At 57.4% G+C, this 27,554-nt stretch overlaps 4 protein-coding genes across 12 annotated transcripts in view; 2 read left to right on the top strand and 2 right to left on the bottom strand.

Annotated features, from left to right (window-relative positions):
• Window positions 1–1,843, bottom strand: part of TGFB1I1 (transforming growth factor beta 1 induced transcript 1) — a 30,527-nt gene extending 28,684 nt beyond the window's left edge. For 7 of the 8 annotated variants that reach the window (XM_050956863.1, XM_050956859.1, XM_050956858.1 and 4 more), the window contains exon 1: window positions 1,790–1,802. In XM_050956863.1, the coding sequence (XP_050812820.1) occupies window positions 1,790–1,802 (13 nt within the window). Of the gene's footprint in view, window positions 1–1,789 lie in introns of all 8 variants that reach the window. The other variant, XM_050956857.1, reaches the window with a different exon arrangement.
• A 1,663-nt stretch (window positions 1,844–3,506) lies between these two features.
• On the bottom strand, window positions 3,507–10,233 carry ARMC5 (armadillo repeat containing 5). 2 transcript variants are annotated; one of them, XM_050956676.1, is made up of 6 exons: window positions 9,895–10,233; window positions 9,173–9,280; window positions 7,861–8,698; window positions 6,204–7,630; window positions 5,216–5,348; window positions 3,507–4,989 (listed from the first exon to the last, which is right to left on the bottom strand). In XM_050956676.1, the coding sequence occupies exons 1-6, from the start codon at window positions 10,199–10,201 to the stop codon at window positions 4,197–4,199; spliced, it is 3,606 nt and encodes a 1,201-aa protein (XP_050812633.1). In that variant the 5' UTR covers window positions 10,202–10,233; the 3' UTR covers window positions 3,507–4,196. The 2 variants fall into 2 exon arrangements, with proteins under 2 accessions (XP_050812633.1, XP_050812636.1); XM_050956679.1 differs by having other exon boundaries at window positions 9,926–10,015.
• Window positions 9,257–27,554, top strand: part of LOC127052918 (carbonic anhydrase 4-like) — a 36,641-nt gene continuing 18,343 nt past the window's right edge. Inside the window, exon 1 of the mRNA XM_050957064.1 lies at window positions 9,257–9,311. The gene's annotated coding sequence lies outside the window, so the exon portion shown is untranslated. The remainder of the gene's footprint in view (window positions 9,312–27,554) is intronic.
• LOC127052853 (carbonic anhydrase 4-like) overlaps window positions 13,640–27,554 on the top strand; it is a 55,116-nt gene continuing 41,201 nt past the window's right edge. The window contains exons 1-7 of the mRNA XM_050956974.1: window positions 13,640–13,738; window positions 13,890–13,919; window positions 14,581–14,745; window positions 15,282–15,430; window positions 16,034–16,123; window positions 16,370–16,442; window positions 16,727–16,890. Of these exons, the coding sequence (XP_050812931.1) occupies window positions 13,660–13,738; window positions 13,890–13,919; window positions 14,581–14,745; window positions 15,282–15,430; window positions 16,034–16,123; window positions 16,370–16,442; window positions 16,727–16,890 (750 nt within the window). The 5' untranslated portion in view covers window positions 13,640–13,659. The remainder of the gene's footprint in view (window positions 13,739–13,889; window positions 13,920–14,580; window positions 14,746–15,281; window positions 15,431–16,033; window positions 16,124–16,369; window positions 16,443–16,726; window positions 16,891–27,554) is intronic.

Here is a 27,554-nt window from a genome sequence, read left to right as displayed (position 1 = left end):
ATAACAAACCAGTGTATACAACCGTGTGCTCACAAGAGACCCTACGATAACAAAGCACTCACGTAAAAGTCCCTGCAGCAAACAGGATGGTCAGCCCCAAGGCCCACAAGCAACCATATAAAAACAAAGGAGTCCTTGTGGACAACCCTACAATAACAAAGGAGTGCCAGCAGCCCCCGTGGTCCTGAAGAGACCCTACAATAATAACCCAGCATGGGCAGTCCTCCCAAATGACCCTACACTAGCAAACCACTGCTTGTGGTCGCAGCACTCGCAGGAGACCCTACAACTACAAACCATGATGAATACAGCCCCTTTGTCAGTTACCGGAGACCCTACAATAACAAACTAGACCTGGGGACAGAGGGGGAAAGTGAGAGACAGGTTTAGTGAGCCCAGGGTGGAGGTTGCCAATACAGCCTCCATGGCTCCCCCACCCCCATCCAGAACTACCCCACACCCAGTGGTTCCCCCAGTCCTGGCCACAGCTGCTGTGGGCTGCCCCCCACCCCCACTGGTTTGGGCCAGGAATTGGGGGGGTGGCTCCGCACCTGCTGGGAGGGGGTGCTGGGGAAATCTGGCAAGGGAGGGTGAATCCTGGGGGGGGCTCAGTGACCCCCTCAAGCACCCCTACCCCGGCGCAGACATGTCTTCATTGCAGGACTCACTGGGGCTCTTACCTATGGTGGGGATGGACAAACTCAGCACCCCACAACTCAGCACCCCATCCCCCCAGTCTAGCTCCCTCCCTTGGGATCCAGTCCCCCGTCTTAGGAGTCAGACCCACCCCCAACCCAGATCCTATATCCTGGGACCTCCTCCCACAGCCCTGCCCCCAACCTCCTTCCTGGGATGCAGCCCCCGCAAAACCCTTCCTTTGATACAGCCCAAGCACTGCTCCCCTAGCCTCTTTCCTAGGATGCAGCTTCCCAAACCCTTCCTGGGGCGCAGTCCCCAACCCCTCATTCCTAGGACACAGCCTCCCACCCCCAGCATGACACACACATCCATCCCACAATAACACATCCCTCCCACAGCCTGCCCCATCCCTGCCCTGTGCCCCCATTCCTGGGACACAGCCCCGCCCATCTCTTCTGGCCCCCAGCTCTGCCCCCTGCCCCTTAAGGCACATCCCCCCCCTTCAGTGTTAAGGGTAGAAGAGAAGAGACCCTGCGGCACATGGGTAGGACTCTCTGAGGGAGGGTAGCAGGGATGGTGCTATTTGGGGGGGGGGTGGGCTGGTTATTAGCGCCCCCTGCAGGTTGGGCCCCGCCGCAGGCACCAGCAAATCACAGGAATATGGCGAGAAATTCCGTCTCCTCCCGATCGGGACAGGCTGGGGTGGGGGACGTGCACCCTCCCCAACCCCCCTCCCATGCCCTGCCCGCTCTGGGGAACGGCTGGCGGGGGTCGGGGGGGGGGGAGAAGAGAAAGAAGGATGGATGGGAGCAAAAAGCAGCCCGCGAGAGAGGAAAGAGGAGGAGGAAAGAGAAAGAGAGCAAGAAAGACAGGAGGGAAAAAGAAAGAGAAAGAGAAAAAAGAAGGGAGCCAATGAGAAAGAGAGAGAAAAGGGAGAGAGAGAAAGAGGGAGCGAGAAAAAGAAGAGAGTGAAGGAGAGGAAAAGAGAGAGAAAAGAGCGAAGGAGAGAGAAAAGAAGGGAGCGGAGGAGGGAGGAACAGAGAGCGGTGCGGGAGCAGGGCGAGGGGCTGCGGGGAAGATGCCGGCCGCGGGCGGGGGGCTGGGGCCGGGCTGGGCGCGGCGGGTCCCAGCCTGGCAGCGGGTCCCTTACCCAGGTCGTCCATGGCGGCCCGGCCCCAGCGGCGGATGGAGGCAGAGCCCCCCCCTCCCCGGCCCCCCCCCCGCCCCGTGACGCGTCTTCCCGGAGAGCCAGGGAGCCCGGCTCCGGCCCCTGCGCGCTGACCATGTATGGCAACGGGGCATCGCTCGGCGCGCGGGGCTGGAAGCCCGGACTCCTGGGTTCCAGCCCCGCAGTGAGGGGAGCGGGGATGAGCAGGCGGGGGAGGCTGGGAGCCCGGACTCCTGGGTTCCATCGCCAGAGGGGAGCGGGGATGAGCAGGCTGGGAGCCCGGACTCCTGGGTTCCATCCCCAGAGGGGAGCGAGGATGAGCAGGGGGGAGGCTGGGAGCCCGGACTCCTGGGTTCCATCCCCAGAGGGGAGCGAGGATGAGCAGGGGGGAGGCTGGGAGCCCGGACTCCTGGGTTCCATCCCCAGAGGGGAGCGAGGATGAGCAGGGGGGGAGGCTGGGAGCCCGGACTCCTGGGTTCCATCCCCAGGGGGGAGCGGGGATGAGCAGGGGGGGAGGCTGGGAGCCCGGACTCCTGGGTTCCATCCCCAGGGGGGAGCGGGGATGAGCAGGGGGGGAGGCTGGGAGCCCGGACTCCTGGGTTCCATCCCCAGGGGGGAGCGGGGATGAGCAGGCTGGGAGCCCGGACTCCTGGGTTCTCTCTCGTGCCAGCCCCATTCCCCGCCTGCTGCTGCTGACGCTAAGGGAAGCGGGGAGGCCGCGGTGCCGGGGGGACTCCAGCTCGGGCTTTTCTGGCTGGGACGTTGGGAAAAAACTGTCACCAGCGCAGAGAATTGGCTGAATGGTCACAGGATGCGGGAAGGGGGCAGGAGCCAAGGCAGGGGGCGGGAGCAGGCCCCCCCAGCCGAGAGGGGAGCGAAGGGCAGAGCCCGGGAGCGAGGGGATGGGGGGCAGGAGGAGGCAGCAGGGCGGGGAGCCAGGAGGGACCCCGGCAGGGTAGGCTGAGGGGGCAAGAACAGAGGCTCGGGAGGGGGGTCCCAGTGTCAGGGGACGAAGAGGCTAGGGGCTGGAGAAGAGAAGGGGGGGCTCCCAGGGGCAGGGGAGGCTGAGGGGGGAGGACAAGAGGCTGGGGGGCTCCCACTGGCAGGGACAGAGGAGAGGCTGAGGGGGGAGACAAGTGGCTGGGGGGCTCCCAGTGGCAGGGGACGAAGAGGCTGGGGGCTGGAGAAGAGAAGGGGGGGCTCCCAGGGGCAGGGACAGAGGAGAGGCTGGGGGGGGGAGACAATCGGCTGGGGGGCTCCCAGTGGCAGGGGACAGGCTGGATGAGCTCCCAGGGGCAGGGGACGGAGAGGCTGGAGGGAGGAGAGGCTGAGGATGGGGGGGAAGGAGAGGATGACACATCCCAGGCCCCGCACTCAGGAAGCAGCCCTCCCTCCCCACTCCCAGCTCATCTGGAAGCAGTTGAGCAGCAGGCGTTTCCTGTGGAGGGGAGAAGGGAAGGGCAGCCAGCGCCAAGTGGGGAGCCCACAGCCTGGTTCCCCCCAACCCACCATCTCCTCCCCACCCCTAACCAGCTCTGACAGGCTCAGCTCAGCCCCCCCCCAGGGGGGGCAGATCACATGCTGCTACCGCCCCTGCCACACCCCAGCCAGGAGCAGAGATAGGAGACTAGCCCCAGCTGGGGGGCTGGGAGCCAGGACTCCTGGGTTCTCCAGCAGAATGAAGACACGGACACATGTGCGTGGTGAAGCCCGGCCTGTATTTCTCCATGTACAGTAGCTTATTCAATACATTCCAGTCGTACACACCCATCCCCCCGCCGGTGGAAAGCAGCGTCCCCGGCCGCCTGTCGCTGCTCCCCGCAGCATGGGGGGTACCGCTGAGCACCCCCCACAGCTGCCCTACCTGAGACCTAGGAAAGAAGGCAGGGGCATCTCCCTGTTCAGACAAAGCACACACACTGCCCTGCTCCAGTGACGGAGGGGTACCCTGCAGATCAGGGACTGAGCCCTGCTCCAGTCAAGCCTCCCCAGGTGGGGTGGATTGGGGTGCCCTGTGCTGCAAAAGTAGGGGCACCCCCCCAGTACACCATGATCTCTTCATCAGGGGAGGTTGCAGGCAGGCTCCCGCCCTGTACCATGGGGGGGGGGGGGGAGGGGGCAGCAATGACTCACCCAACAGAGAAGGATTCCAACCTTTCCTGGGGGTCAGTCATCATTGTCCTGATTCCTCTCACTGCTGGGGTCCCATTCCCCATTCCTTACCTTGCCATTACCCCATTTCTCTCCCTCAGTCACCCCCTACTATCCTAAGCATCAACCTCCCCACGCCTCTGTTCCCAACCTCCCCCACCCAGAGGGCTACAGAGTGCCCTAAGCCAAGCCCCCGACCCAGAGGGGCATGGGCAGTGCCCTCAGCCAGCCCCCTAGCCTAGGTCCCATCAGTGCCCACTCCCCATGGCGTCTCCATGGCAACCGCCAGCAGCTCCTGGGCCAGTCCCTTGGGGTCTCCGGTGACTCGGAGGATCTGCGCCAGTGCGGCCGCTCGGCTGGTGGGCTCCTCCGACGCCCCCAGCAGGACGTAGCGGGCACAGCGCCGCAGCAGCTGCCCCCGGCCCAGCCGCTCCCCAAGCCGGTACAGCTGGTCCAGGCTGGCGCCAGGGCGCAGGTACTGCTGGCACAACGCCTCCTCCACCAGCTCCTGCAGCTCGGGCAGCAGGAACTGCTCAGCCACCGCCAGCGTCTGCTCCGCCAGCTCCCCCTCGCCGGGTGGGAACGGGCCCCCCAGGGCCGGGCACGGCTCACCCCGGCAGCCATGCAGGAAGTGGGTCAGCACGAGGAAGGGGGCAGGCGTCACCCCACGGATAGGCACCAGGGCCTGGCGTGCCTCAGCAAACCCGCCTGCCAGCATGGCCCGCAGGACATCGGAGCCAGTGCACACGGCCTGGCGCGAGGCCGGCACCAGGGTGCCCGAGTCCAACCGGAACTGCAGGTCCACCCCGCCTGCCTTCACCAGCCGCTCATAGTGGCATGGCGGGGGGGCTGCCAGCCGGGAGCGCTTAGGGGCGGGCGGGGCAGGGAGGGGGGCAGCAGTACCCAGCAGCAGGGAGAGAGAGTCCACGGCATAGAAGGTGAAGGGCGGGTCGGCGCCACGTGTCAAGGCAGCCAGCAGGAGGCGCAGGCCAGAGTGCTCCAGGAGCAGCCTCCGGCAGAGGGACTTCTTCCTGGGGGGAGGGGGGGGGAAATGGATCAGTCCCAGATTGGCCCCTAGCCTCCCCCTTCCCTCCCCCTCACCAGATGGGCCCAGGACCTCCCTGAATAAGCCCTACAACCTCCTTCCAACAGCTGGGCCCAGCCCCGTCCCCAACCAGCCCCACCACCAGCACCACATCCACACACACCAGTGCCCACCCACCACTCACTCCTCCTCCTCCTCCCAGCACCACCCACCTGCAGATGAGGGGCAGGGCCATGGCACAGGCCACTTGGTCGGCCTCGGCGCCCGAGAGCAGCATGTGGGTGAGGACGCCCGCCCCGAAGGCCGACTCAGCCTGGACGCACAGATTGCACAGCAGGGTCTCGCCTGGGGAGGGGGCAGCATGTCAGAGCCTGGCCCCTCCCCCACCACAGAGCCCCCATCCACCTGCCCTGCCCCTGCAGCATGAGACACCCCCCCAATCACATCCCCCCGGGGCATGACACAGCTCCTGTGGCACAGCATCCTTCCATATCCCACCCCACGATGGTGCCCAGCCCCAACCGAGCAGCATTCCCTGCCGAGCCCCACGCCCTGCCACATAGCTCCCCCTAGTGCCACACTGGGGCACTGTGAACCCGACAGTGGAAGGACAAGGCTCACCCCGAGCTGGGGAGCAGGAGACCCCATTAACTTAGAGCAGGGATTGGCAACCTTCAGCACGTGGCCCGTCAGGGAAAGCTGCTGGCGGGGCAGGCGGGCTGGCTTCCACTGGCCGCGGTTCACCGTGCCAGGCCAATGGGGGCGGCGGGAAGCGGCACGGGCCGATGGATGTGCTGGCCGCGGCTTCCTGTCACCCCCATTGGCCTGGCACAGCGAACCGCGGACAGTGGGAGCTGCGATCTGCCGAACCTGCGGACACTGCAGGTAAACAAAACGGCCCGGCCCACCAGCAGCTTTCCCTGACGGGCCGCATGCCAAAGGTTGCCAATCCCTGACCTACAGCAAACCCCAATTCCCTCAGAGAGAGAGAGAGAGAGAGAGTGTGTGGTGTCACCAGGTTAGGGCTACCAGAGAGAGGACCCCAGTACTTCGGGGACAAAGTGCTCTCACACTGGGATGCTAGGAGCCCCGTAATGCAGCAGGGTGACCCCCACAGCCCGGGACTGGGGCGCTCACCTACCCCTGGGGCATAGCAGGGGGATCCCCATGCCCTGGGACTCAGCAGTGGGGAGGACTCACCCAACTCCTTGAACCGCCGATGCCTGCTGCCTGGACTTCTGGGGGCCTCATGACCCACGGCAGCGGCCTCCTCTGGAGGCACGCCCAGCACCAGCCAGGCCCGCAGCAGGGAGGGAGCGTGGCAGCGCACAAATGCCTCCAGGCAGATGGGGTTGCACGTGAGCCGATGCAGCAGCCGCAGGCAGCGGGGTAGCGGGGCCGGGGCTCCAGTGACATAGGCCAGCAGCCCCTGCAGCACCGGGCCAGTCACCAGGCTGCGGCTGGGGTCTTCGGCCTGGGAGAACCGGGAGAGCAGCAGCAGGACCGGTGCCTCGGGGGCCGACAGCTCCTCCTCCCCTCCCCACAGCAAGAACTGCGGGGCCAGGACCTCGTCTGGGGGACGGAACGGAGCTGGTGTGCAGGGGACCGCGTCCGGATGGAGGCGTGATTTGCTGCGGCGCCGCGAGGAGAAAGCAGCCGGCTGGGGCTCCAGGAAGTCATTGGCAAGGAGGCGCTGCTCAGTCCCGGTAGGAATCGGAGAAACCAGATGCAGATCTTTGGGAATTGGGCTCGGCGCCGGATCGGACCGGCTGGTCCCCGGGGGAATTGGTGACATTGGATGCTCGGGAACAGGGCTCGGTGCCAGATCGGACCGGCTGGTCCCCGTGGGAATTGGTGACACTGGATTCAGATGCTTGGGAACAGGGCTTGGTGCCCGATCAGACCGGCTGGCCCCAGCGGGAATTGGTGGTGCCAGCGCTGGGCCTGGCTTATCTGATGGTGCTGTGATGTGCCAGCCAGGCCCGGCTGGAACCAGCGTGCCTGGACACAACTCTTCGGTGGCTGCCACAGCCGAGAACCGTGCTGGATTTTGCAGGTCAGTCAGAGCGAAGTTTGGTGAGAGCTCCTCATTCGGGATCGCTGCAAGCAGCAACTGACCCTGCAGGTTCTGGGCGCTGCTGGCAGCATCCGGTGCAATCTGTGCCAGATGATCTTTCTTGGTCCCAGTGGACTTTGGTGTAGCCAGCAGCACCACGGGGGCTGCGCTGTGCTCGCCCATCCTGACTGGATTTGGCAATGCCGTATGGGGCCTGGCAGCCAAACGCGGTGCCCCGCCTGGCATTAACGCTGCTGGATAGTGCCTGTCAGCTCTGGCTGTAGCCAAATGTGCCAGGGCTGGTGCCTCAGCATCTGGAGTCTCTGCCACATGGCTCCCATCAGCCACGGTTGAGTCCGGCTCTGCCACGGATGCCAAGCACTGCACCCTGGCAGCCGGATCCAGCGACGGAGGAGCTAAGCAGGTGGGCGAGTCGAGCCCCGCAGGCAGCCGGCCAGGTCCCGGTGTGTCGTCCTGCAGCTCGAGGGTGGGGCTGAGGGAGCTGTCGGGGGACCACTGAGGGGAGAGGTCACAGGGACTGGCAATGTAACCCTCGGAGAGCAGCCAGGACCTGCGGCAAGAGGGAAGGAGTGAGAGCTGGGTGCAGGGAGGAAGGGGGAACCAAGGAAGCCTAGAGCAAGCAAGCAGGAACTGGGAAAGGAGATGAGCTAGTGAGCCAGGAGCACTGGAGCAAGCAGGGGGCGGGGAAACTAGGGGAGCCCTGGGGCCAACAGGGAGCACTAGGGAGTGGGGAGGAGAACCCCTCAAGTGAGCCCCAAGCGCACCGGGAGAGATGCTCACCTGAGTCTCTGGAAACTGGATGACTCTCCTTCTGGTGCCCCGCTTTCCCGTCGCCCCTCGGGGGGGAAGTCAAAGGAGGCAGCGTCCCGCTCGTCCTCGCTTTCTCCCTCCTCTTCCTTGGCCTCCTCCTCGCAGCGTGCAGCCCACTGGCCCTGGGCCACCAGCCGCTCCACCAGCAGGGCCACCAGCCCGCCAGCCTGCAGAACCTCCAGCGCCTCCTGGTCGTAGAAGAAGGCCACGAAGGCCACGACTACGCGGGCGTGGCAGCCTCGCTGGCGCCCATCCTGCAGCAGCGCCAGCAGCAGCTCCAGCCCGCCGGCCTCCCGCACCCGGCTGCGGTTCATCGCCTCCCGGCACAGCAGGCAGAGCGCCCTGACCAGGGGCTGCAGGATGGCACCGGCGGCTCCCACCCCGCGCCTGCGCTGGATCTCCCCCACCAGCACTGCCACGCCCCCGGCATTACCCACCGCTGGCCGCAGCATGCCCTGCAGGCAGAGATTGGACAGTGCCGAGATGGCCGCCTCCCTCACCGCCCGCTTGCTGTGCCCGGCTAATGCCACCAGAGGCGCCACCCCGCCCCCCAGGCTCAGCTGCTCGGCACAGTCCCGGCTGCAGCCCTTGGTGAGCTCCAGCAGGGCCCGGGCGGCCGCAGCAGCCAGGGCGGGGTCATCAGGGCTGGCAGCCAGGCGCTCAGAGATGACCCGCACTGCACCCTGCTGGGCCAGTGCCAGGCGGTGCACTGGGGTGGCGCCCAGGTTGCGCAGGGCCCGAATGACACTCTGTAGGCACTCGCTGTCCTGGGAGCTGGCAAGGACTTGCACCAGAGGTGGCACCGCGCCTGGGAGGGGTCAGAGAGAGAAAGGGGTTAGTGAGCCCCAAATCCAGAGCATGAACCCCAATCACCCCCTGCCAGGTCAGCAGGGGACTTCCCAGTACGGAGGTGAACCCCAACATGGCTCCTCTCCAGTATGGGGTGAACCCCAGTATTACCCTCATAACGGATCAGAGATTGGGCTCCCCAATACAGGAGTGAACCCCATTATCCCCCAGGTCAGCAGGGCACTCCCCGGTATGGGGATGAGCCCCAGTATTACCCCCATGCAAGCAAGCAGAGGGGAGCTCCCTGTATTGAATGATTCCCATTACCCCAGCCCAGGTCAGCAGGGGATGCCCAGTATGGGGTGAGCCTCAGTGCTACCCTTCGGCTAGCAGGATCAGAGTGGCTCCCCACTGTAGGGCAAGAATCCCAATTCCTAGTCTTCCCCCATCCTCCTTTCGCAGGTTGGCAGGAGGGGGGCATGACCCTACTCACCGGCATCATGGATAGCCTGCAGGTTCTCTACATCAATGGCCAGGTTGCCCAGGGCCCGTGCTGTCCGGTTGTGGATACTTTCGACTCCAAGGGATTTCAGGATCATCACTGGGGAGAGAGAAAGCATCTGTGAACCATGGTGAGTGCATTATCCCTCACACAGAACTGAGATGCAGCCACCTCTGGGGTGGAACACAGGGGCTGGTTATCAGGGATCCCTTGTCCGGTGCTGAGACGTAGCCACTTCTGGGATGGAATAGGCAGACATGAGACACCCCAAGGAAAGATGGAGGGGGCACAGGACCATACCATCAGTGGTGACCCATGCATGCACAGGGGGAACACCGAGCCACACCATACCCAGGGAAGGTAGAAATCAAGGCACCAGGCTAACAGGTGCAAGGAGAACGCAGACTGTACCACTTTGGCCAGGCTCCAGAGGCCTGGGCAATGCAGGGTAACCCCAGACCATACCACTACATCTCAAGGGGACCACAGACAGTACCATTTTGGCTCGGGGGGGACCCAGGCTGCACCCCCAGCCCTGGTACAAGCAGTGTGACCCCAGATTGTACCATTCTGGCTCGGGGAGAACCAGAGCAGGGTAACCCTGGACTGTGCCATTCTGGCTTGGGGGGGGACACCCAGGCTGTTCCCCCAGGCCTGGCAGGGGGCCCGGACCGTACCATTTCGCGTCGGGGATTCCCCTCCGCGTCACTCACCCAGGGAGGGGATCCCCCCCAGCTCCCGCACCTGGGCCCGGCTCCCCCCCTCGGTGCAGCAGTTGCCCAGGATGCTGAGGGCCAGGTCGAGGGTGCGGCGGGGCCGGATGGCCCCAGCCAGGAGCCCCAGCAGGGGCCCCAGCCCCCCGCGGGCCCGGAACCGCTCGATCCCGCCGGGCTGCTTGATGTGCCGGGTCCGCAGGGCCAGCAGGGCCCGGCCCAGCCCAGGCTCGGCCCCGCCCCGCAGCTGGGCCAGGCAGTAGCCCAGCGACTCGGCGGGGCAACTCCCCCCGGCCGCGGCTGCCATCGCAGGAGAGGCCCACGGGCAAGAGCAATGGGGGCAAGGCCCCCCCCCTTGAACTGGGTCCGGCCCCGAGGCATTGTGGGAGTTGTAGTTCGGGCCCCCCGGGGACCAGGCTAAAGGAGGCCAGAGGAACTACAACTCCCATGAGGTGCGGCGCCGGCGCGGAGAGAGCGCGATGCATTGTGGGGGATGTAGTTCTGCTCCCCAATGTAGCCAAAGGGAAGGACTACAGCTCCCAGAAGGCATAGCGCAGTTGCGGGGGGGTGAGGGGGTGCATGTAGCAATTCTCACCTCAGCTGGGGGAGTGGGTGAGGGGGCTGTCACACTGCCTTGGGGTCTGCCATCTACCTGGCGCTGGCGGGTGGGGAGGAGTCAACAGAGAGGGGGAGGAGCCACCGAGAACCAGTGGGCGGGGTCAGAATGTTAAATAGCTGCTGTCTCCCACCCTAGAGCTGGCTGCATGATGCTAACTTTAATCCAGGAGCCAGCACTCCTGGGTCCTGTCCCCGGCTCTGGTAGACAGGGTGACCAGATGTCCTAATTTTATCGGGACAGTCCTTCTTTTGGGGTCTTTTTCTTATATAGGCTCCTATTACCCCCCCATCCCGATTTTTCACATTTGCTGTCTGGTCACCCTGCGGGCAGGGGAGTGGGGTCATGGGAGCCAGGACTCTTGGGTTCTGTCATTGGCTGACTCACTGACTCCCGTCCCCTGTTGGTGCCTCACTTCCCCACATGCAACACCAGGAAAAGATGCCCGACTGCAGTGGGGAGCAAACTTATCATAGGCAGGGCTGAAAGCTCACCTATGCATCAGCACCACACACACTGGGTGTGGGGCCTACAGGTTGGTGGAGGCAGCTGCACCCTAGGCTCCTGGTTGGCACCAGTTCACCTAGCATTGCATCAGGGAATTGGGAGGAACCACAGAGAAGACGGGAACCCACTGCCCCAGGATATGATCATAGACTCATAGGGTTAGAAGGGACTGCAAGTGTCATCTGGCCTAACCCCCTGCAGGTGCCCAATAGACCCCACTCCCCTGCCAGAACCGGGGTTAGAACCCAGGAGTCCTGGCTCCCGTGCCCCCTCCAAACCGCTAGACCCCATCCCTATTATCTCTTCTCCCTGACATAACTGCTGTAGTTATGCAGGCTGCTAACCCCTCAGAGGCGCTGGGCCCCTGGAGAGAGACAGAGGTTATAAGCAAGGACAACATGACCTCTCTCTGCACCACCCCCAGGCCTGTGGGGAGATCAGCTGTTGGGGTGAAGCGCAGCAGAGTTTACACTGTCAGCAGCTGCCTGTTTATAGGCTCCCAGCTAGGAGAGGAAGACACTTCCTTCTGGGTACAGCACAGACCAGTTCCCACAAGCTGGCCCAGTTATCCAAACTGGTTCCCAGTCAGTCAGACTTGTGGATGCTACAGACAAAGAGAGAGAGTCCTCTGTCCCCATATGCCTTTGATATCTGAATGCTCCCCCCCAAAAAAACTGGCCCTGAGTCCAGACTCCCCTGGTTTAACTCATTGGACCCCACTCCCCTCCCAGAACTCAAAGGAGAACCCGGGAGTTCTCTCTCCCAGCCGTCCCCCATCCCACTCATTACACTAACCCACTAGACCGTGCCCCCCATTCATGACTATCATGGTCAGTGCAGGTCACCGTGGGGAAGCAGACAACCTTGTGAATTTAAAACCCTTGGTTGGGGCCATGGTGTGTCACCATAATGATCTGGCCTCACCCTCCTGCCCCATTTTCAGAGAGTCCCAGCAACGCCATATCTCCAGGCTAGAGAACCAGTCGGGGCAGGGGTGCAGGATAGAGACCAACTTTGACCCTTCTTGCACCCTGTCCTGGGACCAGGACACCTGGTTCTCTCTCTGGCTCTGGGAGGGGAATGGGGTCTAGTAGGTGAGATGGGAGGTTCTGAGTGAGGACTCCTGGGTTCTAGCCCCAGCTGGGGGGAACAAGGAAGTCTTCTGGCTCCGGGAGACCTGTGAGTATTCCCCACATATCGAGCAGTGTGTATGAACAACACCAGCCCAACACTGTTGTGAGTCAGTCCCAGCCCGTTGTGTTGGGAATGAGAAGCTGTAAACCCAGGAAGCATGGTTGCTCCATCCGCCCAGCTGGAGTTTCTTCAGATGGGGAAACAGATCAGGGTATCATGGGGTCATGGGAGATGACATCAGCATCTTCACCTTGCACAACCGCCAGCTGCTGAACCCCCTCGGGGCTATGAACACACCTGACTGTTCAATAGAGGGGGCTGGCCCAATGCCCCAGAGCGGCACTAGGGGGCACTGTGCTGCAGGGAGCAGAGTGGGGGCTCTATAGAGGGCACTCCCCCATTGTCATCAGTCTGACCTCAAAGCCCCAGAGCAGCACTAGGGGGTGCTGTGGTGCAAGGAGTGGGGTGGGAGGGGCTCAATAGGGGGCGCTCTCTATCCTCTGAGTGCCAATAACAGGGTGGCAAAAATCTAGTCGAATAATGTAGGGATGGGGGCTGAGATCCAGGACATCTGGGTTCTGTCCTCAGCTCTGACAGAGGAGTGGGATCTAGTGGGTTAGAGCAGAGGGGGCTCCTGGGTTCCCTCTCCAGCTCTAGGTGGGCAACACCAGCCAGTGGTTCAGGGACATCCGCTCATCCCAAGGTGGGTGTGAGGGGCCCTTCCAGCAGCAGGGGACGTGCTCTGTCTCACGCTGGGCTGCCCTGTGTCACTTCCTCCTTGCGCCATCTCCCCCGCACATCCCTTCCAAGGAGAGTGAGAGTCGATGTGGGCATCTGGGGCCAGCACTCTCGCCACAGGGGGTGCCCATGGCCTCCCAGGGGTGGCACTGCCACCGGGGGCTGCCACTCTAAGGAAGACATGTCCAGACTGGTGCCCCTTTCTCTTCTTTCCCACCATCCCCCACTTTCCTTCCCTCTTTTCTCTTTCTGCTCCCTGGTTTTCTCTCTCCCTCCCTCTCCCACCTCCCTCTGTCCCTGCCCCACCTTGTGGATGTAACTCATCTCTTCCCTGTAATTCAACCCCCGGCCCCGCTGGGCTGGGCTGGGGTGTGATCCTGTGTATATAAGGAGCTGCGAGGAGCCCTTCACTTCTGCAGTGTGACTTTCCCCCACCAGGCACAGAGCAGGTGAGAACTGCTCGCTGCTGAGCATCCCTAGGGGCCTGTCCCCTCTAGGGACGCCAGCTCCAGGAGTGGGAAATGAGGCATGGGCCCATCCCCTCTAGGGGGGTCATTGGCCAGGGGTGGGAAAAAGGGCACGGAGGGCCTGTCCCCCCCAGGGGCGCTGCTGGCCCTAGGGGTGAAAAATGGGGCATGGGCCCATCCCCTCTAGGGCACAGGCTCCGATCTGGCCCCACATTGGGGCCTGGCTGGCTCAGGGCAGGGGAGTTCAATCCAATCTCTCCAATCCTTCTTTCAGGTTGCTCTCAGCAGGTGACATCAGGAGACATGAATCCCACCTGGGTCCAGCACCTCATTGTCCTGGGGACGCTGCTGGGAGCCGGCTACACCAGTACCGATACGGCAGGTAACACTGCTCCCCATCCTGCCCCTGATCCTGCTCTAAAGTCGCCCTCCCTGCATGGGCCAAGCCCAGGGGAGGGGGCAGCAGGATGTGGTTATTTATTGGCCACCTCCCGGCTCTGACCCCCTCCCCCACCTCTCTTGCTCTCCTTCAGATTCCTGGTGCTATGAAGACCCAAAATGCGGTAAGAGAAACCATCCATCCCCTGGGACACAGATATCCACCCTCTGACCTCACCTAGTGTGGGAGTTTATTACGGTTTTCCCACATTTGGATGGGTGGGGAAACTGAGGCACAGAAAAGGGCAGAGTCAGCATTCCAGAGCCAGGGATAGAACCCAGGAATCCTCACTCCCAGCCCTGGGTCCTGGCCACTGGTCTGGGGGGCTCTGCATTTTAATTTATTTTTAAATGAAACTTCTTAAACATTTTAAAAACCTTATTGACTTTACAATAGTTTAGTTATATATTATAGACTTATAGAAAGAGAGCTTCTACAAACGTTAACATGTATTACTGGCACGCAAAACCTTAAATTACCGTGAATAAATGAAGACTCAGCACACCACTTCTGAAAGGTTGCCGACCCCTGCACTAAACAGCATTCCCCAGCCCTAACTGCAGAAAGAACCCAGGAGTCCTGACTCCCAGTTCCCCCACTTTATCTCTCCAGAGCCCACTGCCCTGCCAGAGTCAAGGACAGAACCCAGGAATCCTCCTCGACTATATTTTGCATCATGCAGCCACCTCTGGGGTGGGTGACAGCAGCTGATTAACATTCTGACTCCTCCCCCATTTCCTTCTCTGGCCCTTCCCGCTCCCTGTTGGTTCCTCCCCTCTCCGCAGGTCCAGAAACATGGGCAGCTCTGGGGCACTGTAGTGGTACCAGGCAGTCCCCGATCAACATCGTCACCCCTGCGGCTGTCCACAATCCCCACCTGGGGGCTGTGTCCCTCGCTGGCTATGAGGATGCCGGGAAGCTTATCTCCATGGAAAACACGGGGAAGACAGGTAGGAACAGAGTGAACCCAAAAGCGAGCACCCTGCGCTGTCGTGCCAGATACCCGGGTCCCAGAGCCAGAACTAGGCATTTTAGCACCTGTGATGAGCAAACATATTTGTGACCCCAGAGGTGACACGTGGAGGGAGGGCAGGCAGGGTCCTGTGCCCCCCCCCGCCCGATTTTGCCTTCCATTTAGCATAGAAGGGGAGAGGAGGAGAGGAGCTGTGCCCCCGCCCTACCTGTGGAGCACCTGGCTGTGCAGAGGTGGCCTGGCTCAGTGCACAGGGCAGGGAGGGCCGCCTGGCAGCCAGCCAGCACCCCGGCTCCCAGAGCTCAGAGAGCCAGCTTCTGATCCGCCGGCTCCTGGCAGGAGGCGACACTTTTCAAACAGTGGGGCACACCTGGCTGGCAGCCCCGCTCACCCCGCCCATGTAACAGCCCTGCTGGGTCCCATTCCCCACCCTGGTCTCTCCCCCAGCTCACAACTGCTACTCCGGACACCTGGGTCCCATTCCCTGTGTTGGTCTCTCTCCTCCCCCTACAGTGTACGTGCATTTAGCGGATGGGCTCCATCTCAGCGCCCAGGGGCTCCCAGCTATCTACACAGCCAAATCCTTCCACTTGCACTGGGGCCAGGGGGCAGCCCAGCATGGCTCGGAGCATTTCATCAATCACAAAGGGTTCTCTATGGAGGTGAGAGATGCAGGGGGCACAGCGCTGACCACAATGCCCCAGTGCAGAGCTAGGGGGGCACTGTGCGGTCTGGAGTGGGTGGGGGGGCTTAGCAGGGGGCAATGTGCTGCAGGGGGTGGGCAGGAGATTGGTAGGGGGTGCTGTGCTGCAGGGGGTGGGTGGGGGGCTCAGCAGAGTGGCCTGTGCTGCAGGGGGTGGGCGGGGGCTCAGCACGGGGTGCTGTGCTGCAGAGAGTGGGTGGGGGGCTCAGCGGGGTGGCCTGTGCTGCAGGGAGTGGGTGGGGGGCTCAGCAGAGTGGCCTGTGCTCCAGGGGGTGCGCGGGGGCTCAGCAGGGGGCACTGTGCTGCAGGGGCAGGCGGGACGCTCAGCCGGGGCCTGTGCTGCAGGGGATGGGCGGGGGCTCAGCAGGGGGCGCTGTGCTGCAGGGAGTGGGCAGGGGCTAAGCAGTGGGCGCTGTGCTGCGGGGGGCGGGCAGGGGGATCAGTAGGGAGGTGCTGTGCTGCAGGGGGGGGGTGAGGGATCAGTAAGGGGCGCTGTGCTGCAAGGAGCAGGCAGGGGCTCCATAGGGGGTGATCTTCAATTTTTTTCTCTCTCCCCCTTTAGCTCCACATTGTTCATACCAAGAACAACCTGAGCATGGATGACGCCCTCAAGGATCATGAGGGAATCGCTGTGCTGGCCTTCTTCCTCCAGGTGAGACAGTGCGGGGCGATGTGCCTGGACTCCTGGGTTCTATCCCCAGCTCTGGACAGGCAGCGAGGTTTAATAAGTTAGAACAGTGGGGGCTGGGCAGCAGGACTCCTGGGTTCTCTGAGTGGGAAGTGGTATCTAATGATTCGAGGAGAGGCTGGAGTCTTACTCTGAGTCACACTAGGACTCCCAGCCCTCCCCACGCCTCAGTTTCCCTATTTGCTGTACTCATGTGATCTTGTCCCTCAGGCAACAGCCCATGCACGCCCCTCCCACTCCTGGGATTCCTTCACCCAGCACTTGAAGAAGGTGGCTCTGAAGGGTGAGTATCCCCTGAACTGGGGTGCGGGAGAGCTGGATTACAGCTTGCCTAGTACTGAGGCTAGGGACAGTACAGCTCTGTGCCACCAGGGGGGAGAAGAATAATGGATGTGAGGAGCGGGGTGGGGGCGAGGAGTCCAGACTACTGGGTTCTGTCCCTAAAACTGGCAGGAGAGTGGGATCTAGTGGGTTAGAGCAGGGGAGTTGGGAGCTAGGACTCCTGGGTTCTATCCCCAGCTATGGGAGGGGCCGAGCTGGGCCCTCACTCTCCCTCTGCCCCTCCAGGGGAGGATAAGGATCTGGACGGCTCCTTCTCCCTGCGGGGGCTCCTGGGCTCAGTGGACCTAGCCCGGTATTACCGCTACCATGGTTCCCTCACCACCCCCAACTGTGACGAAGTCGTGGTCTGGACTGTCTTCCCTGACCCCATCCTGGTGCCTCCTGGCGTGGTGAGTGCAAGTGTGTGTGTAGGGTGGAGGGAAGAGACTCTTGGGTTCTCTCCCCAGCTCTGGGAGGGGAGTGGGCTCTGGTGGGTGAGAGAAGCAGGGGCTGGGAGTCAGGACTCCTGGGTTCTCTCCCCAGCTCTGGAAGGGCGTGGGCTCTGGTGGGTGAGAGAAGCAGGGGCTGGGAGTCAGGGCTCTTGGGTCCTTATCCCAGCTCCCCTTCCCTCTGCTGTTCAAACCCCCCCACTCTCTGCTCCAAAGTGATCCCCATCACAACCTTCTCAATTCTCTCCACTGATGGGGTGTCCTCCTCTCCACTCAGTAGGGCACCCCAAGTTTGCCTCCCACCTCAATTTGCCCCTCCCCCACTAATCAGACTCCTTCCCCACAGGTGGCTGCGTTCCCCTCCATCCTCAGCTCCACAGACTCAGATGCTGGGCCCCGGCTGCAGAACAACTACCGGCCTCTGCAGAGCCTTGGGGATCGCCAAGTGCAGGCCTCCGCATACCTCCGAGTCGCCCCCAGCACCTCTTCTATCCCGCGACCTGCAGCCTTGATCCTTCTACTCATCAGTATCACAGCAATCACCTGGCACCTATAAGGGGACAGAGCCAGACACCTAGAGGCTAGACTTAGGCAGGGGAAGTGCTGGGAGCCAGGACTCCTGGGTTCTGTTCCTGGTTCAGCCACAGACTCACATTGTGACCATCATCAAGAGCCTTCCCGGCTCTGGGCCTCAGTTTCCCCATCTATAAAATAGGGATAGGTTTTGCTCCGCAGTCCTGAAGATAGCATTGATCACTGTACTCTTTGAGACTGGGAGGGAACATACCTGTCAGCTAATATTGCTCAGGAGGACTGAATCGCAAGCCCCCCACTTCTTGGAGTTTGGACTGAGTGGGCAGAGGGGGCATGACGTTGCACTCCATGTGCTTTATAAAAGTATGCTTATAAATGTAAATATAATGTAACTGGAATGTGCTTTATGCAAAAGGTCTTTTGTAAGTTATCATTCCAATGTTATAACCTACTGAATATATTCCTCCAATTTGTATGCATGTATCATTCTTGTATGAAGTATAACTCTGAGTTCCTATTGTAATTACGCAAAGTGTGGGCCATAATCCTGGAATCCATCTTAAATCTGGTAATTTTCCATTTACAAGGAGGGCTGGGGACCCAGAGAGACAAAAGTTTCCTGCCTTGTGCCAAAGCTATAAAAGGGGGTGAAACAGGACAAAGAAGGCCAGTCATGAGAACATCCCTCTTTACCATCTAGGGCTGCCAGTCATGAGAAAGCCCCTGTTTTCCCTGGAACTAACAAGGACTGTACCAGGGGAAAGGGTTGGGCCTGGACTAGGAAGGAGTCTAGTCTGTGAAAGAAGCTTATTGTAACATCTCTGAGGGTGAGATGTAATCAGTTTCTTAATGCATTAGGCTTATATTTGTGTGTGTTGGCTTTATTTTGTTGATGTACATTGTTCTGCCTGTTATTACTTGAAACGCCTTAAATCTTACTTTTTATACTTAATAAAACACTTTTTTTATTAATGAACCCAGAGTAAGTGATTAATATTGGGGGAGGGAGAGCAAACAGCTGTGCATATCTCTCTGTCGGTGTTATAGAAATGTTAGGTCTAAACTTTTGGTGAACTTTGGGGAGCCAAAACACACCCAGACTGACTGTCTCTGCATAATCCTTCCTGAACCCTTTTGAACAAAGCACTGACCTGCAAACTACTCATGACACCCCCTTTCCCTAGTAGCCATTAGCCTTTATCTCTATGCATTTACTTGTTAACTTGCTTTTCCTGTAAAATCTTGATTGATTATGCATGACCATTATCTTTTGTTAATCACTCTGTTTACTTCTGTGTATAAATATTGATGCTCACCCCTAATAAAGGAGCCACACTTAATCTAAAGCTTTTAGAGCTAAGGATAGTGTGAGCCCGTTGATCAACGCATTGGTGTCTGGTCTCTGACAGAATTGTGTGCCCCATACCAACTCCGCACGAACTCGGGTGCTGGAGAGGTGAGTGAGGACTTGCTTTATTTACCTAACAATTTGTGGGCTTGTCCGGGATTCCTTCTGGTGCGGTACCTCTGTCCAGTGGTCAGACCACTCATATATGAATTGGCAAGGCGCCACAGGAGATTTCTCCCAGCCAATTCAATATTGAGGGGTCGTGTATTGGACAGCAGGGTAAACGCCAGTTGGAGGGCTCCTGTCAGACACCATGGGTCAAGGGACTAGCGTGCCTCTTGAGAGTCCGTTGGGGATTGTAAATAAGTTATGGAACGAAGGGAAACTCCCAGTACAGACAGGAATGTCTAGGAAGAAGTTGTACACACTATGTGTAAGGAATTGGACTGGGTATACCGCGGTATTGGCCGACCCGGAGATGAGGTGGCCTTCGTATGGCTCTTTCGAACAGGCTGCCTTAAGAGGAGTAAAGAGCCAGATCAAAAAAGACCATCCGGGACAGTTATGTTACTGGTTTTGTTGGGACACAGCAGCAGAGCTGTGGAAATCTTTAAAAATTATGGCAGTCAGGTACTCTCCCGAGAGTGAACCCCCTCCAGGTTATTTCGATAAAGGGTGTAGACCACGGCGTGTTTTGACTCGTCAGCTGGTCCCCTCTGCACCTGCCCCTATTCCTCCGCAGGGGAACTCTCTCCATGTAGCAGAGGGGAATCTGCAGAATCCCAGATTGGAATTTCTGCAGAAGGATAAGGAGAAAATGAAGGGGCAAACCTCGGGAGAAGTAGTTACTAGGCTAATGTCCAAACAGATACAGCAGGGTGCATGCCCCCCCCCCCTGAGGATAGGCCAGAGGATGTCCCCGTCAAATCTCTTGCGAGTAATAAAAGTATAGTTAGAAAGATGCCTTTACAGGTGCACGATCAACCTTATATAAGCAATAATGGACGGTTACAACATGCTAATATTGTAAAATATAAAGGATGGCTAGAATGGGATTTGAAAGAGTGGGGATGGTTGTCAGGGTCTTTTGGGGAAACTCCCCGAAAGATCATAGAACTTCTAGAAAAATTGTTTTTAAGTTATAATCCTACTTATACGGATGTGGATCAGTTGGTAAATAAAGTTTTGACCGGAGAGGAACGTAGTAGATTGTGGATGGCAGAAAGGACATGGGGAGATAGCAATGCAGTTAATCTTACTTAAATGGATAGGCGGGATCTGGCCGCTGGCTGGAATCCCCTAGACTGGACTCAGCCAAGGCTGACTCAGCTGCGAACAGATCGAGAGCTATTGTTAGGCCATGTCTACATCTAAAATTTTGCAGCGCTGGTTGTTACAGCTGTATTAGTACAGCTGTATAGGGCCAGCGCTGCAGAGTGGCCACACTTACAGCAACCAGCGCTGCAAGTGGTGTTAGATGTGGCCACACTGCAGCGCTGTTGGGCGGCTTCAAGGGGGGTTCGGGGAACGCGAGAGCAAACCGGGAAAGGAGACCAGCTTCGCCGCGGTTTGCTCTCGCGTTCCCCGAACCACCCTGCAAACCGCAGGGAAGGAGACCTGCTTGTTCGGGGAACGCGAGAGCAAACCGCGGCGAAGCTGGTCTCCTTTCCCGGTTTGCTCTCGCGTTCCCCGAACCACCCTGCAAACCGCAGGGAAGGAGACCTGCTTGTTCGGGGAACGCGAGAGCAAACCGGGGAAGGAGACCAGCTTCGCCGCGGTTTGCTCTCGCGTTCCCGGAACCACCCAGCAAACCTCAGGGAAGGAGACCTGCTTGCTCGGGGTTCGGGGAACGCGAGAGCAAACCACAGGGAAGGAGACCTGCTTGCTCGTGGTTCGGGGAACGCGAGAGCAAACCGGGGAAGGAGACCAGCTTGATTACCAGAGGCTTCCTCAGGTATGCTGGGATACCTGCTTATTCCACGGAGGTCAAGAAAAGCGCTGGTAAGTGTCTATACTTGATTACCAGCGCTGGATCACCAGCGCTGGATCCTCTACACCCGAGACAAAACGGGAGTACGGCCAGCGCTGCAAACAGGGAGTTGCAGCGCTGGTGGTGCCCTGCAGATGTGTACACCTCCTAAGTTGCAGCGCTGTAACTCCCTCACCTGCGCTGCAACTTTCTGATGTAGACAAGCCCTTAGAGAGACTCAAGGAAATGGCTCGCCGCTCGCCTAATCAGGCTAAGTTCATGCAGATTCGGCAGGAGTCTGATGAGCCGCCCAGAAAGTTCTGGTCGAGGCTATTGGAGGGGGCCCAAATGTTCACTCAGATGGATCCTAAGAGAGAAGCAGACCACCCTACTCTTATTTCGTTTTTTGTGAATCAGTCGGTGCCCCCTGTAAGGGATTACTTCTTAAAGTTTCGCCCTGGTTGGGGAGGTGAGTCAGTCACTTCAGTGTTGAACGTAGCTGATTTTGCCTGGGAGAAAGAAAGAAAAAGTAGTAAAAAGAAAGAGAAAAAGGAAAAATATAAGCTGATGGCTTTAGCTTTTCACGGTGGTGTTCGAGGCAAAGGCCATGGCCGTGGCAAGGGATTCCAGGGTGCTCGGGGAAGAGGGTCCTGGCGACCCCAGCCATCAGGAAATTGTTTTCAGTGCGGACAGCCCGGTCACTTTAAACGTGAATGCCCCTGGGGACGCCCAGAGGGTCTGGTTGCATCCGCAGATGCTTACACAAGTGAGGAATACACCCCTGCACCACCAGCTCAGCCCATTCCCCAGGCCTGGATCAACTACGGGAAACAGCAGCAGCCGCAGCAAACTCAGCCTCCTCAATGACGGTACCCCGGGGGCAAAGACAAATAATGTGATGGTCTTATTTCCTTAATGTCTTTAGCCGGCTCCTTTCTCACTTTCTCCCCTCCCAGCAAAGAGCCTCGTTTAACCCTTTCAGTCCAGGGACTGCCTGTCTCTTTCCTCATTGATACTGGGGCTACTTTCTCTCTTTTAAATCATGCCCCCTCTCCCTGGCTATCCTCTGAGGTTAAAACTGCGACTGGGGTGGAGGGCAACCCACAGTCTCTGGGACTCACTTTGCCTTTAAATGTTATTTATGCTGATAAATGTTTTCCTCACCGTTTTCTTTTTTCCCCAGCTTGTCCGATCCCTTTGATGGGCCGGGATTTACTCTGTAAGCTTGAGGCTACTTTAACCTGCACTCCTGAAGGGGTAGAATTATTGATGACAGTGTTAGGAGATTCGGCCCCTACTCAGGGTAATTGGGAAACACCCCCCTCTCTCTCCCCTGACCTCACTGACTTGCCTTCAACCCTCTGGGGAATTTCTGACACTGATGTTGGCCTGCTCCTTTCGGCAGAGCCCGTAAGGATTCAGGTGAAGCCTTCCTTAACCCCCCCGTCAGTCCCTCAATACCCCCTGTCGCTGGAAGCCCGGGAGGGCATCCGCCCCATTATCGAGGGATTCATTGCACAAAAGCTAGTCCGCCCTCAGCGCACTCCCTGTAACACCCCTATACTGCCTGTCAAAAAGCCTCCTAAAAAGGACGGAGACCCTGTTCGTTGGCGCTTTGTACAGGATCTACGAGTTGTTAATCAATATGTGGTCCCTCTTCATGCAGTAGTTCCTGACCCAGCTACTATCATCAGCCAAATCCCCTGGAATGCTGAGTGGTTCACTGTTATTGACTTAAAATCAGCTTTTTTCAGCATTCCTGTGCACCCAGACTCTCAGTATCTCTTTGGTTTCACCTGGGAGGGACAAAGTTATGTCTGGCAACGACTTCCTCAAGGCTACAGAGACAGCCCCACGATTTTCAGCCAGTGCCTCCGCCACGACTTGAAAGGTTTCACCAGTCCGCAGGGATCCACATTGGTCCTATACGTAGATGACATCCTATTAGGTAATCGCGAAGAAGCTGCCCTCCGCATCGATGGTAAGGCACTTTTATTATACCTACACACCAGAGGCCACAAGGTAAACCCTAAAAAGATTCAGTGGGTCTCACAGAAGGTCCAATATCTGGGCTTCCTGTTAACCCCAGAGGAAAAACAGATGGACCCAGCCCGCATAAAGACTATTCAAAACTGCCCTCTACCGAACACCAAAAAACAACTTCGAGGTTTCTTAGGATTAATTGGCTTCTGTCGCCCCTGGTTGCCGTCCTGCGGGAAGTTAAGCAAACCGCTCCACCGACTCACTGCTAACCTTGCTCCTGACCCTTTGCAGTGGTCCCCGGACACTATTCAAGCCTTTCAGTTACTCAAGGACAGTGTGGCCTCCTCCATGTCTCTCCGCCCCCCCAATTACAGCAAACCCTTTCACCTTTTTGTCCACGAGAGGGGCGGAATTGCTAGTGGTGTCCTTACCCAGCTGAGCGGGCCCCACCATTTCCCGCTTGCTTTTTACTCTCAGCAAATCGACCCTGTCGCTCAGGGAACCCCATCCTGCACCCGGACTCTGGCAGCAGCTGCCCTGCTGATCACAAAGGCAAAGAGCCTAACCCTGGGTCATTTTACCACGGTTTGGACCTCTCATGCCTTGTCAGCCCTTCTGCGTAGGGGCACAACCCAAGTCTTTTCGGCCCATCGTCAGCAACAGCTAGAGGCCGAACTCTTAGAAAACACTAACCTAATTTTTGAAAGGTGTGGACCCCTTAATCCAGCTACCTTGCTTCCTGACCTGCCAGTCCTCCAGGATCAGCACGACTGTGTGGAAGTAGTTCACAGCATCTTACAGATAAGAGACAACCTGTTTGACGTGCCACTGGACAACCCCGATTGCATCCTCTTCTCGGACGGAAGCTCCTTCTATGTTGATGGCAAGCGTTTCACTGGTTATGCTGTCACCTCTGAATGGGACATTCAAGAGGCCGCCTCACTGCCAGGCAACTGGGGAGCCCAAGCCGCTGAACTCTATGCCCTGGCCCGAGCTTGCCAGTTGGCCGCTGGTAAGACCGTTACCATTTTTACTGATAGCAAATATGCTTTTGGAGTTGTGCATTGTCATATCCACCTCTGGAAGTTTCGAGGTTTCCAGACAGCTGCCGGTAAACCCATTCAGCACCTCCCCCTCATCCACAAGCTTTTGGACGCCCTCCAAAAACCCTCTGTCCTGGCTGTAGTTCACTGCCGGGCCCATACTAAAGATAGTAGCCCCGTTACCCGTGGGAATGCCCTGGCTGACGCCTCCGCTAAGAAGGCTGCCACCTTACCTTTAGCCATGCCCACATTGGCTATTGCAGCCTCCTCCTTTACTCCACCGCACCCCGTACCAGTACCCGCTACTGAACTACAATCGTGGAAGAGCCTCGGGGCCACTCTGGTCAAAGGGACCTGGCTTATGCCAGATGGCCGAGCCTGCCTCCCTCGCTCCACATACCCCGTGGCAGTTCGTTGGCACCATGAGAAAGGGGGTCACTACGGCACGCACGCCCTCGTGGACACCATCGCTCGCTTTTGGTATGCTCCAGGCATTCAACCCTATTGCCTATCAATAGTGAAAGCATGCAGCACATGTCAGCGTAATGGACCTGCTCCACCTCTTAACAAAATTAAGGGTGGAAGACCTCCGCCTGCTGCTCCATTTCAACATCTTCAAATTGACTTTGCAGATATGCCAAAGGCTTTTGGGAAAAAGCACCTCCTTGTTTTGGTTTGCCCTCTGACTTCCTGGGTCGAAGCTTTTCCTACTGCTAATTGTACTGCTGCCACAGTGGCGAAGATTCTCCTTAGAGACATTGTACCCCGTTTTGGCATCCCTCTTGTGCTCGACTCAGATCGCGGACCTCACTTTACTGGTCATGTCCTTGGCCGTTTAGAACAAGGACTGGGCATTTCACACTCCTTTCATACACCCTACCACCCCCAGTCTAGCGGGAAAGTTGAGCGTATGAATAGGGAACTTAAGTTTACATTGGCTAAATACTGTCAGGAAACAGGATTAAAGTGGCCTCAGGTACTTCCCTTGGTCCTGTTTCACCTTCGTACTCGCCCAACCCGCGCATTGGGATTATCCCCCTTTGAACTGCTCTATGGACACCCCCCTTTCAAAGGCGGGGCGCTACCACGTGCTGATGTTTCACTATTGGGAGGGGATCATATGACCGCGTGTCAGTTTCTCTCCCTACAGGCTCGCCTCCGTACCCTTTGGAAAGCCTCGCAGTTTTCCCAGACCGTGCCGCTGGAGGAACAGATCCACCCGTTCCAACCAGGGAACTTCGTCTGGGCCAAAAAGTTTGTTCGTGACGACACCCTCCAGCCAAGGTTTACTGGACCTCACCAGGTTCTTTTGACAACCCAGACTGCAGTGTTCCTGGAAGAACGCAAATCTTGGATCCACCACTCCCACGTCAAGCCAGCCGTAGTGGACCACAGTTACGGACCAGCAGCTCTTGTCACCACTGAGGACACTGCCTTCGACCAGTGGACCAGCTTACCTCTCTCAGACATTAGACTTAAATTGACTCGAAAAAAATGAGAGGACCCTTTATTCTGACAACTGTATGGTTTTTTTTTATGCTTTTTTAGTTTATTTTCTGCTTATAAAGAATGCTGTATTTTTGTAAATGACACCTACTCTGACACTTTTCAACGTACCAAACACCTAAGGGAAATGGCTAAAAACTACTCCTCTGGCCAGCCACCTTATGATTGGTGGGGAGCCTTATAGAATTGGCTGCCCGGATTTGGGTGGGTTAAAAAACTCTTGGTGGGTGTTGTTGGGGCCATAGTAGTCCTTATAATACTGTGTTGCTGTATTCAGTGTGTCCCCCCCCTCATAAACTCATGTAAGTCAGTTTATTCTTTTCCCACTTCAGCTAAAAGCCTTACTCTCTTCGAATTGGCCCAGGCTGAAATTGCCAAGCGGCCCTTGAGATCTTGAAATAGGGTGTAGCTTTTTGATTAATAGTTATCTCAAAGCTACAAATGGAGGAATGTTGGGTCTAAACTTTTGGTGAACTTTGGGGAGCCAAAACACACCCAGACTGACTGTCTCTGCATAATCCTTCCTGAACCCTTTTGAACAAAGCACTGACCTGCAAACTACTCATGACACCCCCTTTTCCTTAGTAGCCATTAGCCTTTATCTCTATGCATTTACTTGTTAACTTGCTTTTCCTGTAAAATCTTGATTGATTATGCATGACCATTATCTTTTGTTAATCACTCTGTTTACTTCTGTGTATAAATATTGATGCTCACCCCTAATAAAGGAGCCACACTTAATCTAAAGCTTTTAGAGCTAAGGATAGTGTGAGCCCGTTGATCAACGCATTGGTGTCTGGTCTCTGACAGAATTGTGTGCCCCATACCAACTCCGCACGAACTCGGGTGCTGGAGAGGTGAGTGAGGACTTGCTTTATTTACCTAACAGAAGGTGAACAATTTCTGAGTTTACCCTGTATATGCTTTATAGAGAGTAAAATGGATTTATTTGGGGGTTGGATCCCATTGGGAGCTTAGTGTCTGGGTGCTGCAGATAGGCAATCTGCTAAGCAGTTTTTCGTGAAAGTCTGCAGCTTTAGGGGCATGGTTCAGACCTGGGTCTGTGTTGCAGCAGGCTTGTATGTCTGACTCAACAAGGCAGGGTTCTGGAATCCCAAGTTGGAAGGGAAAATGAGCTCAGAGCTAATTTCAGCACATCAGGTTACAGTCCCAAGGGTATCCCTGTTGTTGTACCAGTTATATTAGACCAGTAAAAACCAGCAGGATCTTATTAAAGGGGACAAGGCAAAGATGCCACATTTATTATGATAACAATTTATGACTAATAACTAATATCTTAATTCTTATACACACACATTATACCTAATACCTATACACACACACACACACACATTCACATTATACCTAATACCTATACACACACACACACACATACATCAGGTGTTCTGCAGCTGCTGCATAGTTACCAGTCCTGAAGATACTACTTTTGACTCCATTCCTTCCTCTGAGACTGTTTTTCCTTGCCTTTTCTTAAACATTTTTAATTTTGTTTAGCAAGCAGCACTGCTGGCCCCTGGCACCCTCTTGCTGCCCCTGATTTTTTTTTTTTCTTTCTGCTACCTCTTTGGAGGCCAGCAGGTTTTGTTAACAAAATTTTTTTTTTCTACTACCTCTTCGGAGGCCAGCAGATTTTGTTAACAATTTTTTGTTTTCTGCTACCTACGTGGAGCCCAGCAGGTTTTGTTAACAATTTTAAGAGCTCTTTATTTTCCTGCTACCCACACGGGGGCCAGCAGGTTTTGGTTAACCAAGAATAGAACCGTGCTCTGTAGAGCTGGTTGTGTGCACACAGATTGGTTTACAATAAGTGAGGCAAAAATGCCAATAATCCCCCTTTCGCTATTCTCCACCAAAATGTTGTACCAATTATATTAGACCAGTAAAAACCAGCAGGATCTTATTAAAGGGGACAAGGCAAAGATGCCACATTTATTATGATAACAATTTATGACTAATAACTAATATCTTAATTCTTATACACACACATTATACCTATTACCTATACACACACACACACACATTCACATTATACCTAATACCTACACACACACACACACATTCATCAGGTGTTCTGCAGCTGCTGCATAGTTACCAGTCCTGAAGATACCTTAAGTTCATGGCTTGATTTTGCAGCTTGGGTTCGTAGCTTGTGGAAGCTAACTGGCCAGGAAAGCCGGGCATAAGGCTGAGCTGGATCTCTGTTGGGCAGGCACCGATGTTC

The sequence above is a fragment of the Gopherus flavomarginatus genome, chromosome 5, assembly GCF_025201925.1.
Source record: "Gopherus flavomarginatus isolate rGopFla2 chromosome 5, rGopFla2.mat.asm, whole genome shotgun sequence".
Classification (NCBI taxonomy): Eukaryota; Metazoa; Chordata; order Testudines; family Testudinidae; genus Gopherus; species Gopherus flavomarginatus.
This window is presented reverse-complemented; position numbering and strand designations above follow the sequence as displayed.